The sequence below is a fragment of the Nansenia antarctica genome (genome assembly GCF_963989245.1).
Source record: "Nansenia antarctica genome assembly, chromosome: 15".
In the NCBI taxonomy this organism is placed as follows: Eukaryota; Metazoa; Chordata; class Actinopteri; order Argentiniformes; family Microstomatidae; genus Nansenia; species Nansenia antarctica.
In genome coordinates, this window is record NC_137685.1 from 13,825,831 (window position 1) to 13,841,588 (window position 15,758).

A 15,758-nucleotide genomic window follows, 5' to 3' on the forward strand; every position below is an offset into this window, starting at 1 on the left:
CGACTTACAACAAATACATTTGACTCAGTAAGTGAATCATCTATCCACCAGTGATTGCAGGAAACAGTAATCTATGCAGTATCCTTATAGTTATACCCTATAGCTATCCTTCTACCTGCCATAGTTTCTTTATTTTTTCATTAGACATTCACTCATATCCAACAAGGCACAGTAATCATCTCCACTTACCTTTCTGTCGAACATCTAGCCACCAATTCAACATTTGTTTTAGAGGTCCAAAAATCTGGAACACCTTGAGTTTGCCACTGAGATTAACATCTCGGTCGGTTTGAGAAAGCAACTGAAAGATTATTTAATTTCGTCATGAGCCGTTCATTTCATGTTGGTCCTGCGTAATATTCTTAACAGATTGTTTTTCTTTTCTTTCCTGTTTATTGCTCTTATTTTTGTCTTTCTTTTCTTGAAGTGTTCTGAGCAAGCCTATCCTTGTATCTTTTTCAGTTTTGTGCTATCCTACCGTTTTTCTGCATGGACCTGATTTTGTTTGTGTTTTCTCGTCTCATTTACATGTATTAAGTGTTTCTCTTGTCTCATTTACATGTATTAAGTGTTCTTTGTGGTATATTGAACCTTGGCTATTGACGGGAGTGGAACTATGTACAAGCCTGAAGGGCTTCGTTCCGTCCTTGCAGTTTTTAAAAAATCATGTGCTAAATAAATCAACTAAACTAAACTATGCTCAGGCCAGGGGCCATTGGCAGTCATCGTGCTAGAAGAAGGACGATTTTTTCTTATTAAGAATCACCTGAATTGAATCAAGAAGCCTCAATACAACTTGTTAGATTGTTGTCAATTCATGAGTTTACATGCAATACAATAATAATAATAATACAATATGAGGAGATAAGGATTAGCCTGTGTACACAAACGCTGAAATAATAACTATGAAATAAAGCTACTGTCCTGAGCAGCGACAGTACAGCTGCTGCAATATTGAACAAGAAATGTTTCATGATTTCTTTGCCTACCAACATTCTCAATGGTGATGACAACTTCCTCCTGTTAAATGTGAACCTAATTTTCCTCATTGAGGACAATAAATTATCTGCCACCAAATGTTACTGCTGAAGAGAACACATTATACTGCTGAGAAAGTGTTTACACTTTCCAGTTACGTTGTCCTCTTCTGTACGTAACAGGCATAACACTGCACAACAGTTTGACATGTATTTGTAGATATTTGAAATGGACATCGACAGCCCTACTGCACATGCAGTTCTTTTGCTTGATCGATGATGAGCCCTTTGTGTGGGTCTGCTTCTTATCTGAGATTCCAAATGGCTAATCTGAATTAATTAATATCAGACCTGACAAAACACTGTTTGTAAATGCATTTATACAGGACAATAGCCAGATTTCCTATGTACATATTATTCATATAATATAGAATATATGCCATTTAGCTGACGCTTTTATCCAAAGCGACATGCATTGAAGTGAGTGCATACATTTTTCTGTATATTAAATGATTCCCAGCAGGAATCTAACCCACAACCTAAGTGTTGTTAGCGCCATGCTCTACCGACTGAGCTACAGAGGACCACAAAACTAAAACCTAAAATTCCTCTGACTTAGATTGAATCATGTAAATGTATCTGGGCTGAAACTGTGACCCAGCCAAGTGATTCAGTGTCCTTGATTTGGATTGAGGGGCAACCTTGACAAGTGATTTAAAAATAATTGTTTCGATAGCTGTGGGAACCCTGATGGACAGCAAATAACCCCAAAGACACACAGCATAAGTGATCCGATATCCAATCAGTTGATCTGTACTGTTATTTTATTCATTTCAGGTCAGTTACATAATAAAACCACTACATTTTACACTTTAAATACATGACAGTGTATAAATGTACAAACCAAAAAGAAATCATTGCTTGCAGACTTTGACATGGAGTTCCCTTGTGGTGATGTGACTACATACGCGTGGAACAGAACTTTCTTTTTCATTATTTCGGATTGAATGAAGAAAAATATGGGATCAAAGTGGTGTTTCACTAGGCAGGATAAGGGAGTTAGGTAGTGGACTAACTTTGGTCAACATTCAGCCACAACTCAGGATAACCCATGTCACAAAGACTGTTCACCTTTTAGACAGATAAATGACTATAGCAACACATCCTGAAGCTAACATTATCCTGAAGGTTGTGCCTACCGCTACCCTACCGCATAGGACCTATGAAAATCCCTCCCATCCTTCCTTCTTGCAAAGAATGGTATATCCATTGCCATTCCCCTGCTTGCACAACATATTCCTAATAAAATAGCATACGGATCAAATATTATTATGTAAGCCAAAACATGATCAAATTCTCACTGATGCATCCTGAATTAGCAGCAGGTGGTGGGTCAGTGTCCAGATGTGTGATGTGGATGAAGCTCAAGTTATGAATATGGAGCTTTATGATGTGACATACCCACAAGAGCATCTCAACAGGCTTAAAACACAGGTCAATTTGAGTGGGGCAAAAAGAACATTCTAGCACCCTCCTTTTAAGCTGGGAAGCGTGGTTAGGCCTCTCCCCTCTCCCTGTCCTCTGAGCGACGAGGCCCTGATCTTCTGTTCCGCCAGTCGGAGGACGATGAGGACCTCTCCCGAGAGGAGCTGGGGCGGAGCGAGGGAGCGGCGTGGAGAGAGCAGGAAGCGGGGGAGAGAAAGAAATTGAGTTTTTAGTGCAACCGTCGACTTCCTTTCAAACTGTTATTGGGATGTAGCCATGCTCGTGTCGGGGGTGTCTGTTGTGGGTGTGATAGCTACGATTGAGGAGAGCAGGATCTGCTTTGAGGTGTTAAGATGTTTTTATTGTGTGGGCTAAGTAGTAGCTGTGTCTAGCTTTGCAAGATTAGATTCTGGGTTCCGAGATTAGCTCTTCACCAAACTTCTCTTCAGGCGTTTAGCTGTTAGCTGTTGCTAATCGTTTAGCTGTTGTTGCTAATCGTTTAGCTGCTGTTGCTAATCGTTTAGCTGTTGTTGCTAATCGTTTAGCTGTTGTTGCTAATCGTTTAGCTGCTGTTGCTAATCGTTTAGCTGCTGTTGCTAATCGTTTAGCTGTTGTTGTTATTCGTTTAGCTGCTGTTGCTAATAATTTTGCTGCTGTTGCTAATCGTTTTTGTTTGAACAAGGAATGCAGAGCACCTTAGAAATCACTCAGTTTTTCCAAACATAATAAAGTGTTAATCCGTCAGGAGGCAGACATGACCCTTTTTCTTTGCATACCGACGGAGGCGAAAGTGTTGAACATGATAATCAATCATGATAATCAATCTGATGTAATTGATGCAATGGAGACGACGTGACACACACAAGCCGTTGACTCATTTGAGCAGTGTGACCACTGACTAGAACTCAACCATCTTAAGGAGAGGGTATACACACTGATACCTGTGTTTGGAGCGACTCTCCTGCTCTCTGCTGCGTTCCCGGCTGTGCTGGTGGCTCTTGCTAGAGGAGCGGCTGCTCTTCTTTCGCTCCCGCTCCCTCTCCCTTTCCCTCTCGCGATCCCGGGAGCGAGAACGGGAGCGGCACCTCTCGCGGGAGGGCGACTGGGAACGGCGCCTCCTGCGTTCTCCAGAGCGAGACCTGATGGGGGACCATGGGGGAGAGGACGGTCAACAACACAGACGCTTTTTTGGAACATGCCTTTTTAACCCTGGAGCCAGGGTTAGACTAAAATATTTTAGCACAATAATGAAAAAAGCTAATAGCCATTATTAATGGAAGCACTGCATTTGCTAGTAGATATTTTGACTGATAAGGATTTTTGATGATGTTAGATTTTGGATCTTAAACATTTAAAATCATTTTTATTAAGTGTATGTTATGCAATGTCCTTTGCTGATTAATTTTTGCTGAAATATACTTTCCTTTTCCTCATCTTCTCTTCCCTCTCCCTCTCCTCCCTCCTCTTCAGCCGATCCTGGTTTCTTTTCTCTTGCTTCGCCAAAACTGTTTTCTGAACATATTATATATATATATATATATTTTTAAATCCTCAGAACATTTCAATACCAAATATAGAAAATCACAGCTTTTGGAAAAAGAACATAAACATATTCACACCAGACCTTGTTGTGACCAGGTACGTTGAGACACCCAGGTCTGCTTCACACACCCAGTTACACCGTTAATACAAACTAACACACCTTGAGCTGTTCCAACTTCTCTCTGATCTGAATGAATCCAAGGTGGAGCTTCCCTCCAAAGTGGTCGGCCAGGCGTCGGTCGTTGTCATGGAGCCCCAGGTAGGCCGAGCACACCTCACACACACGCAGCTTCTGCTGCTGAAAACTGGAGGCAGGCATCGAGTTCCTGTACTCAGCCTGACAGAAAGATATTTAAAAAAGGTTTAAAGAAATGATTTTTATTAACTACCAAAATGAGGAAAGGGAAGGTTGTTAATCATCTGGATACTAAGCTGTGGTTTTCTTTGTCTTTTTCTTTTGTATTACATTGCGGATACTGACGGATGTTATTTATTTATTTTGTGTTGTTTCAGTATTAAGAATGGCAAATTATGTTTATTTATTTATTTTGTGTTGTTTCAATATTAAGAATGAAAAATTACTAGTACTGTTGATACTGTAATTTATGAATTAATTAACTGGATTATATAATGTAAGTATTATTGTTCTCACTTGAGAGTGACGGATAGGGGTAGGACATGATAAGCTTAGGCCTCATCCTACTCCCTTTCGAACAGTGATAGGTCTGTAGTCTTCATATTAGTTATTTGTTATTTTATTATTTTAAATAAAAATAAGATTCATTCATTCAAAGAGAAAGAGAAACAGAGAGAGGGGGGGAATACGTTTTCTCATCCATTTTCTCCACCTTCTTTGCTCCTAAATGAGCTCAAATGCAAAATGTCCCTCGACAACTTCAACAAAAAGCCTAAAATGAGTCCATTCGAGTGCAATAATAATAGTTTGACACAATTTCAGAATGAATACCACTTCAATGAGCTGTGCGTAAGCCTGTTGGATATCTGACACCGAAGTGAAATTCAGGTTGAAGTTCCAAACAACCCTGTGACGGGGCGTTGAAAGATAAACTAAAACAGGCTCCTAAATATATCCTGTGTTAAGAGACGAGACAATATTGTTTAAGAATCAAGATTAATTCCATTTTAGCCTTTTACTACTCCAAATGACTCCAATGCATTTCTATAGCATAGTACTACTTGAAACTTTGAGCATCCCAGCGATAAAATAGTGCCCTGCGTAAGTAATGGGACACCGAAGCATTTGTCTTCTTTTGGTTCTCCACCTCTGAAATCAAACAATTACTATGAGGTATTTACCAGGTTATATATAGAGAGTTATAGAGATATATAAAGATTATCAGGTATTTGACAGTATTATGATATGAATGACGAATGACAACCTACAGGATCGTTTCCCCAACTGTGGGGTAGCAGGAGGTGGTTGAAAACAATGAAAATAGCATACGGTTGGTCTACCAAAAACATACTCAAATGTATAAATCTGTTCAATAGGCAACACTGTATCAAAAGGTTGGATTTTGCACATAATTCTTTCTTTTTAAAGTATTCAAAAGATATCACCACCTTCTCCTCTTCCTTATTGGGATATACAGCATCTCTGTCCCCTCTGTGTTTCAAATTAACGTCACTACACTGGGTATATTTTCTGCTTCATAATAGATGTTAAGCTGAGTGGTAAATGTAAGCATATATGACAGGTTGTCTGTTTTGCTGGGGCAAGGCAGAGGGAACGCCGCCACGACCTGGCTCTTTTGGTCAATGATGATTTGCCATGGTTGCCATGGTTACCACTGGCCTGGATTAATGTGCTGTAGCCCTGGCCGAATCCAATGTCACATATGTTGAGAGCAAAACTATGTTGTGGCTTGAGTAGAAACCTTTTGAAACTGTAAGCCTGCAATACAGAGATCATATTGTCTGATAAAGTAATTTTTTATGACATGTTATAATGTGTTTCTGCCTTTTGGGTACCTCAGCATCTCTCTTCCTGTTGCGCACTTTCTCCACTTCCTGTAGCACCGTCTGAGCCTCGTCCACGTTGCCTTCTGCACCCAGCTGCTCCGCGTTCGCCAGCAGCTTCCCAATGTCCTCGTTGAGCTCATGCACCTTCTCTGCCTGTGTGGACGCACACAAACAACATGAAACCTTCTCTGCCTGTGTGGACGCACACAAACAACATGAAACCTTCTCTGCCTGTGTGGACACGCACAAACAACATGAAACCTTCTCTGCCTGTGTGGACACGCACAAACAACATGAAACGGATCCAAATAAAATAAGACAAGATCATAATAAGGTTCATTCACACAAAGTCATGTGAAGAAATTAGGACACCCCATGAAATATTTGGTTATTTTTTTAAGAAATGTGGACATATTTGATCTTATTTCAAACAATATCTATAGATAACGGTGATGTAATTGAACCAAAAACAATGTAGTTCTGTTATCATTTATTTAACAAAGAAATTAACAAAGATGCCAATTCCTACCAAGGAAAAAGTTAGGATACCCTAGACCAGTTCTCAACCTTTTTTGGGCCAGCACCCCCCTGTCCATTATTCAGGTCTCTTACCGCCCCCCCCATCAAAAAAAAGTAGGCTTATTTTCTTCCCTGAATATTAATGTTGACTAATATTCTGTGTTATATCACAGAACAACAATAACACAGCAGCGATTTCACACATGTCCGGTGCAGAACAAACAGTAGGCTACAAAACGGTATATTACAACTAACATAGTTTGTTTTTTAAGTGTGCTGGTGTTGCATTTCGACAAATTGCTGTTTTATGATGCTAATATTTATTCATTTTTGATTGGACTTTGGGGGGGGGGGTGTCACAATATGGCGGCAAACGCTAGGGGGCTATTATTTTAATATTTTATTTAGTATTCTATGGTATTATTTTCATAAACTGACCACTTAGTTCGAATTTCTCATATCAAAACATAACAAAGTTCCAAAGTTCAGAGCTCTGCGCTCTGGGACCGCTCAGAGATGGGTGCTCTGACTGAAAACACTGACTGGTTTTGTCCGAGCGAACTGACCGTTCATGCATTTACGAACGTACCCGTAATAACACTGCTGACAGCTGATCAATCGCAAGCAGAGTAGTGGTTTCCTATAGCAACAAAAGACGCTGACAGCTGTTCGGAGTGCTTATGTGTTCGTTTCCAGGACATCAGAGGAGCAACATATCACAAAAAGTGATCGTATATTTTAGTTTGTAAACGTTAAGACGAACACATCGCAATGCTAACCTCAGAATGGCACTAGGGATAACATCCACAACAACACTTAACAGTAATACATTTATGTAATATACTGTAATGAACCTGCGAGGGGAGGGGACATTCGTAGCTGATTTCTCCAGGTTAGATTATTGGTAGGCTAAGCGACAGAGCCCTTTCCGGACTGGTTTATTACGATCGCTTTTTTGAGATAGGTTGTTCCTGCTGTGATGTTCTGGTATGGTGGTATGGTATAAGGCAGGGGTGCCCACACTTTTTTGAACCAAGATCTACTTTTCAAGTAGCCAGTCTGCCAAGATCTACCAGTCTAGTTTAAACATCGCAAACGTACACGCACGTACTACAAACACACACACACACACACACACACACACACACACACACACACACACAGTTCCCAGCCTGCATAGTACAATACACTTTCTCTCTCTCTGTCACACAGCCACACAGGAGAAGACCATCACAAACCCTCCCTCTTTGCTATTCTCACTCACACACACACACACACATTTTAATCATTTATTTCTGTCCACATAGAAACAAGTATACAGGGACACAAATACTGAAGGCACAGATGGGATGCATTCACAAACAGACATGGACAATGTCTTTCACATACAACAGGACAAGACTCACGGGTACAAGTAACACCGTCTCCGCCATATTTGGCGGCTGCCAATAATCGCAGAGACAGAGCAATACTTGCTGAGCCTTTTTGCTTCTCCCTTGGACATTCCCAGTAGACGTAGTCCTCTGACAACCAATCTGTGCACATGTCCAAGACTGCCAAATATAAAGACTAATAGCGTACACCTATAGCCTAGCTCTGAGATGGTGTCTACAAGCTGCTGGTATTTCATGACCTTAGTCATGAAGGCTTCCTCTAGGCTTATATCAAAGGTGCATGCTACCTCTAATACAGACACCTCTCTGGACTCTTCATTAACAACAACAACAACATCTGGTGTGTTAGCAGACAACTGTGAAAAGTGACATTGGTCATTACAGAAATTGAACATGGATGCATTGACACAAGCATGTGTATACATTTTCACTGTAACTGGGAAGTGGAGTGATATGTCCTTTACTATTAGGCTCACAATTCTGTCATGACGTGCTATATACATTCCTTTGTAAACATAACAGCCATTCAAGATATGTGAAAGTGTTTCTGTAACCTGTTCTGTGGTGTGGTGCAAGCAATGAGGAACCTGAGTGGAGGGAAACCAAATAGAGAGGTTGAGTCTGGTAGGAAGGACTTGTAATCTGGCCTTGGTTGTGAATATGACAATGTCCTCATCGCAGTGTTTTTTAGAAAAGAATGGGAAACAGAGTGATCAGCTGTGGGAAGACATGCCCAGTGTTGTTGTTGTTGATGTTGATGAAGGTCCATGAGAGTCCGTCTGGCCCCTCTAGATGTTAGCTGGTGGCTCTGTCCAGCAAAGGAGGCTGTTGCCCTGACCTGTGTGAGAGGGTCAGATATACAGTTCTCTGAGACCCGAACAGTCTCAGAGTCAGACCGCACCCACTCCAGGGACACCCCGGCTCGGACACAGAGGTCATTCAGGTCTGGCCAATCAGACCAGACTCCAAAACCAGCGGAATGAGTGTCCAATTTTCCGCTGGGTTTCCTCTTGAACCCAAGGAAGTGGGGCTCCGCCCCCCTGGCAACTGGGACCTTCCTTCTCCTCAGGTCCAGGAACATGGAGGAGCGGGCCAGCTCCCTGACGTCCTTGTCGTCGTTGTTAAGCATCCTGAGAAGATGGGAAATTCTCATGCTGGTGTAGATCCATTCTACATTGGGGACCCCTAGCCCTCCCTCCCATTGGGGATGAAAGATGATGTCACGGGTGCTGTGTGAATTGAGTCCAAGCCACCTGCGCACTACGCTCACAGTCTTGTTGTTCATTTCACACAGCACTTTCTGGGGGATGTGGACATTGGAGAAGAGGTGCTGAACTTTGGACAGGGCCACCTGCCTGATGGCTTCTAACTTCATAGTTAGTGGCAGAGGACAACTGTCTATCAAGTCCAGCCTGGAAGTGAACTCAGTCAGGATGTTATTGACTTGCTCCTTCCACTCTCCTGCGATGTTAATTTTATGTCCAAGATATGGGTATGTCTCATGAAGAGAATTTACATGAATGGGCTGTGTTGCTAAAGAGAACACAGGGGGTGTGTCTGTTTTTGAGTGGTACCACCTGTTCCCCCCACTCCGCCTCTCATACAGGACAGCACATTTGCTGGCTTTGACCTCCAGGCCAGACCATTCCAGAAAACGATCCGTCCTGCAGAGCATGTTCTTGATGACGCTCTCTTCCCTGGAGGCCAGGACAACATCATCTGCGTAGCCCTGCACTGGGTTGGGGGAGATGACACCCTCAGGGGCACACTGACACAGCCACTTAATCCACTGGTTGATGGCAATTATGAAATTAACCGCGCTCCATGGACAGCCAGTTTTAATGCCTGTCTGAAGTGGTGTTGGGCGAGTGAGCTGCTTCCCACAGATTACTTGGATGGTGGAGCTTCGGTACACATCTCTCACAATGTCAATGAATAGCTGGGGTAGCTGTATCTCTTCCAGTGATCTAATCATTATATTGTGAGCTAATGTCCCAAAAGCATCTCTAAAATCAAGAAAGACTGTAAAGAGTTTACATGACTGATGTTTAAAGTCATCTATCCCTGTCTTAAGGCAGAACACATGCTCATCCATACCCATCCTGCTGATGTAAGCCTTCTGTTTGGTGGACAAGATGTTAGCATCCTCCAACCAGGGCAGGACTCGGGCCAGTATGCACTTCATGAACACCTTATAGATGGTAGGGAGAAGAGAGATGTCCCTCCATGTTGTTGGATCTTCAGGGATATTGCCTTTCTTTGGGATGCGATGTATCAATGCTCCTTTCCATGAATCTGGAACTCGCTTATTCTCCAAACAGACATTAAAAACAGTTGTTAATGTCTGACAAGACTGTGTGGATTTCAGTGCCTCGTATGTCACCCCATCTGAGCCACTGGCCTTGTTGTTGGGAAGGCTGTGCAAAACACACTCCACCTCCTGGGCGGTGAAGTGTGAGGTGTCAGGGAGGAAAGGTGGATTGGGTGACGTCACCTCCCCATGCCAAGGCGGTGGTGGGAGGTCGTCACCTGACCGGTTGTTTTGACACTTTGTATCGTAATAGTTCTGTATGGCTGAACACACACACACACACACACACACACACACACACACACACACACACACACACAGTCACTTTCTCTCACTCACACACTGACAGCCAGTCTGCAGTACCATAGCCAACTACTGACCCAACAAACAGAAAAGTAAACCAGATACAAAACAGGTAGTTCCCTAGTTTGAAAGGAGGAAATAAATGCATTTCTCTACCTTAGTGGGAGACCTGGCACTGGGAGGAGGCAGCTAGTTTCTAGAAGTCAGGGCTGTAGGAGCTGGTTGCAAGGTGTAGGCAGGCTGCAAGGTGTCATCAGCCACTGTGGATCTGTCATCGAAAAGGCAATCTGCAGCCTCGAGAAACGCTTTTTTCACAATTTCGCCGTCTTTGTTTTCTTCTTGTGTTTAACAAGAACGTGACTGACGCGATAAGAAGCTATCGTTGCAGCCGTACGTTTTCACTCTTTTGCCACATTTCCCTTCTTCCAAACAGCCATCATAGAGAAACAGCCATCATAGATCTGCAGATCAGACAGACGCACTTCCAATATCACATCGTGTAAAAAAGTCCCCCTCCCATTCTAGATGGAAGTTGTACGTTATTGGTTTTTTACTTGGTCCAGCTTCCCCACTCATTATATATACCCATTCTTTAGTATTATATAGTAAATAGTAGAAATTGGAAGGCTAACTAGTTAATTAGTCTCGCCGGTATTTAGTATTCTGTAATTGGTGCTGTTGACTGCGCATGCGTGGTTCTGGATCTCAGACTTTTTCCTCCTGAAGTCTACGATGAATTCCTGGGTCTTTGACTTGTTTAGCAGCAGGTTGTTAACCTTGCACAGCTTGCTCAGTTGCTCTACCTCATCCCTGTACGCCGCCTCGTCCCCCCCCGAGATACATCCCACCACGGTGGTGTCGTCTGCAAACTTTACGATGTAGTTGCTGGGGTGGACGGGGGTGAAGTCGTGGGTGTAGAGGTTGTAGAGGATGGGGCTTAGCACGCAGCCCTGGGGGGACCCAGTGCTGAGGCTGAGGGCTGTGGGGGCCCACCCGCACCCTCTGGGGGCGGTCGGTCAGGAAGTTTTTGATCCACGCACATATAGAGTGTGATAGACCCAGGTCTAGTAGTTTGGTCACTAGCCTGTCTGGAAGGATGGTGTTGAAGGCGGAGCTGAAGTCCACGAAGAGCAGTCTCGCGTAGCTGTTTCCCCTCTCCAGGTGGGATAGAGTGGCGTGGAGAGTCGTCGCTATGGCGTCCTCTGTGGACCTGTGGGCTCTGTAGGCGAACTGGTATGGATCCAGGTTGGGCGGGAGGCGTGTGAGTATGTGGGCCCGGACTAGTTTCTCGAAGCACTTCATGATGATTGGTGTGAGTGCCACCGGGCGGTAGTCGTTTAGGCAGCTCACCGTGCTTTTCTTCGGGACTGGGATGATAGTTGAGGTTTTCAGGCAGGGTGGGACGGTGGCCTGGGACAGGGACTGGTTAAAGATGTTGGTGAAAACCCCGGCCAGCTGGTCGGCGCAGTCTCTCAGCACCCGTCCCAGGACGCCATCCGGCCCCGAGGCTTTCCTGGGGTCCACCGCCTTCAGTACGCGTCTCACCTCATGCTCTGTGAGGGTGAGGCTGCTGAGAGCTGGAGAGAGTGGTGTTTGTGTTGCGGTTACCTCCGTTCGCCCCTCGTCGAACCGGGCGTAGAAGGTGTTCAGCTTTCCCGCCAGCAGGGGGTCGTCCTCTGCGGCTGTGAGCCTGTTGGCTCTGAAGTTTGTCATCTGCTGAACCCCCTGCCACATCCGCCTGGAGTCGTTGCTCAGGAGGCATTCCTCAATCTTCTCTCTGTGCTCTGCCTTGGCCGCTTTGATGCCGCGCTTTAGGTTGGCCCTGGTGGAGCTGTACAGCGGTGTGCTCTTCCCTGCGAAGAAGGCGTTGTCCCTCTCGTTGATCAGTTTTTGGACCTTCCCAGTCATCCATGGCTTCGTGTTGGGGTAGACCCGGACCCGTTTGTCCACGGTGACTGAGTTGGTGCAGTTCACTATGTGGTTCAGAACCGACGACATGTACTGTTCCAGGTCCTCATGCTCATATTCCTGCCATAGGGTGTCATTTAGGCAGATCTGCAGTGGAGCGGACCCTTCTGGCCAGGTTCTGACAGTCTTAGTGGTGATGGGAGCACTTTTCCCCATTGTAGTGTATGCAGGAATCATTATAGTATTATCAGACATAATACATTATAGTATTATCAGTACAGTGTATCAATGCAGTCTGAGGTTTGGCAGTTAAGTGCAATTCTGACTGCATAGCTTGAGACTTTTTTACTTTTACAAATTAAGAGATTCTAATCTTATTCAGAAATAATCAAAACTAAGTTAAACTATGTTATAATAAAGTAAAAAAAAAAAAAAAACTGATTCCTCTAACCAGTTTGTCATGCATTTCTTTATTCCAACACCACACATGTTTTTGTTTTATCTCCCCCCCCCCAAAAAAATACAAGTAAATACGATTAATCAGATTAATTTCAGAATATTATTGTGATTAACTTGATTAAAAATTGTAATCGATTGACAACACTTATATCTAATTTAAAAAGTTCTATCACGTCCATCTCTCAATATTATTAAAATGAAAATCAAATGTTCATATGTTTAAATATGTTGGAAAAGACTGGTTTTCATGCGTAATCATAACTTTTTCACATGTCTATAAATCACTCCACTGCGATGCACCCAATTACATGGTGGACATGCTCATAAGATACACACCAGCTAGACCCCTAAGGTCTAGTGGCACGGAACTTTTAATAGTGCCAAAGGGTAGGACAAAGAGATTTGGAGGATCAGCTTTTAGCATACAGTGCCTTGCAAAAGTATTCACCCCCCTTGGCTTTTTACCTATTTTATTACATTACAACCTGTAATTTAAACATTTTTTTAATCAGAATTTTATTTGATGAATCTGCACAAAATAGTGTTAGTTTTTAAATGAAATGAGAAATATATATTAAAAAAGAATTTAAAAAAATAAAGAACTGAAAATTGGCATGTGCATATGTATTCACCCCCTTTGTTATGAAGCCCCTAAAAACTTCTGGTGCAACCAATTACCTTCAGAAGTCACATAATTAGTGAAATGAAGTCCACTTGTATGCAATCTAAGTGTCACATGATCTGTCATTATATACACACCTTTTCTGAAAGGCCCCAGAGGCTGCAACACCTAAGCAAGAGGCACCACCAACCAAACACTGCCATGAAGACCAAGGAACTCTCCAAACAAGTCAGAGACAAAGTTGTTGAGAAGTACTCCCAGTAGCACCTAGAGCAGTACTGGAACCGGTACAAGGGTGTACCAGGACCACCATCAGGTTGTATTGCTGTCATCTTTATTGTGTTGTTGCATCATAACTGTGCTTAAGATTCTCTTTTGGCAGGACCTGTGCCCATGCTGGATGCAGAACGATGCAAATATAACACTAAATTTATGGACAGTGTGTACGCCGATAATATGCAAGGAACTTTTCCTGGATACATGGTGTACAGGTTTTTCGCCCTTGCTTGCTTGCTTTGTGCCGGTGGTCCTTGGCCTCCCCTTGGGGGCCCCCGGCTGCCCCGTGTGCCTGGTCTGTTCCGCCGCCGGGGCACCTGCTTGGCCGTCCTTGTGCGGGGCCTCTTTGGTCTGTGCTTGCTTGGCTGGGCCGGGTGTGCTGGTGGTGGGGCGGGCTGGGTGTGTGGGGCGGCGGGGGCTCCCCGGGGGGAGGGTGTGGGGGCCCACCGCTGGGTGCTGGTAGGCAAACTGGCTAGTAGTCGCTCTATGTGTAGAGGGCTGCAAGGGAATTTTCCTTGCTACATAGTGTACAGGTTTTTACTTTTGCCTGCTCGCGGCTCTGTCAGTATTGATTGATTGATTGACTGATTGACTGAAAATGTTCATTGTGTGAAGCGCATTGAGTTGCATCTGGTAAGAAATGCGCTATACAAATAAAATTTGATTTGATTTGACATGTACTTCCCAATAAATACAGTCACACATGAACACAAGCACTCCCAAACACCCACACCCACACATGAACACAAGCCCTCCCAAACACACACCCCCACACATGAACACAAGCCCTCCCAAACACACACACACCCACACAGACGTCCAGTCCTCTCACCTTCTCAGCCACCTCTGCACTGATCTCCTCTTGAGTTTCAACAAGCCGCTTCTTGGCCAGTTCTGTTCGCCTGTCACAGTCCGAGATGAAGGATTCTATGTGATCCACTGCCTGAGGACGGCCGATACAAACAGTTAGATGCAGATGGTTTAAAACGTTTGTTAGAAATCTGTCACCTCTGGCCACTGCGGCAAAATTCAGTTTGAATTTCCTAACAAATACGTCCTCCACCATTGATAATTTAATTTTGCCCAATCGATTGGAATGTAATTAGGCCCAAACCCATGTAGGGCAAAACCTTATTGTAATTAGGGAGCAAGCCCATGCAAGCCCTAACCCTATTGTAATTGACTCACAAATATTGACACGTAGAGGACCCCTGGCCACACCCTCACAACAACTTTGACACCGTGATTCCAGAAGGGGGCGCTATAACAACACGTTGAATTTTTTAACTTTTGAACCGTTTGTGGTAGACACCAAAACTGGCAGATCTGCTTCCTCAAGCCGAACAAAAAACCCTATTTGGATTGAAAAGATAAGAAGCATGTACTGGTCCCTTTTCCTAGTTTGAGAACGAAAAGTTCCCATGTGAAAATGCTACATGCTAATTAATCAGCACCATAATTAATGACATATGCAAATGAGGTTACCCATATTTATGCAAATGTATGTGAAACGTGGTGAGCCTCAAGACAGTAGTATGACAGATGTTTACCAAATTCCAACATGATCTGATGAAAAACATGGCTGCCACATGCCACTCAATATTCTGCATTTCCAGACAATTTTAAATAAACCCCTCAAAAAAAGTTCGGAAACGCTTTTTTGGTTGATTATTCCTCCCCTTTAATAATACCAATTGGTATTGTATTTTATATCGTTGGAAAGCCTGATTAGTCACCTTTACAACGAGATACAACTTGTAAGGATCATGCATTCGTGGAATGAGCAACACAGCTAAACGTGTGGGTAGCGGCCCAAAAATATTAGCCAAAATCCCCTATATTCTTCTGTTGGTATTCACTCTCGTTTTGAGTTGCTTGGTGGATTGGATGATTGCACTCTCCCACAGTAATAAGGAAAAAACAACACATATTGGCAGGGGTGCACATAATTTTTGGGGGCCAGTGCTCAGAGGAGCACC

At 43.6% G+C, this 15,758-nt stretch overlaps 1 protein-coding gene across 1 annotated transcript in view; it reads right to left on the reverse strand.

Annotated features, from left to right (window-relative positions):
• Positions 1-2,532: 2,532 nt before the first annotated feature.
• LOC308171156 (putative RNA-binding protein Luc7-like 1) overlaps positions 2,533-15,758 on the reverse strand; it is a gene marked incomplete at both ends in the record, with an annotated part of 35,710 nt that continues 22,484 nt past the window's right edge. Inside the window, 6 exons of the mRNA XM_080546011.1 lie at positions 2,533-2,626; positions 3,404-3,601; positions 3,880-3,974; positions 4,165-4,341; positions 5,997-6,140; positions 14,612-14,722. Coding sequence (XP_080402137.1) covers positions 2,533-2,626; positions 3,404-3,601; positions 3,880-3,974; positions 4,165-4,341; positions 5,997-6,140; positions 14,612-14,722 — 819 coding nt within the window. The remainder of the gene's footprint in view (positions 2,627-3,403; positions 3,602-3,879; positions 3,975-4,164; positions 4,342-5,996; positions 6,141-14,611; positions 14,723-15,758) is intronic.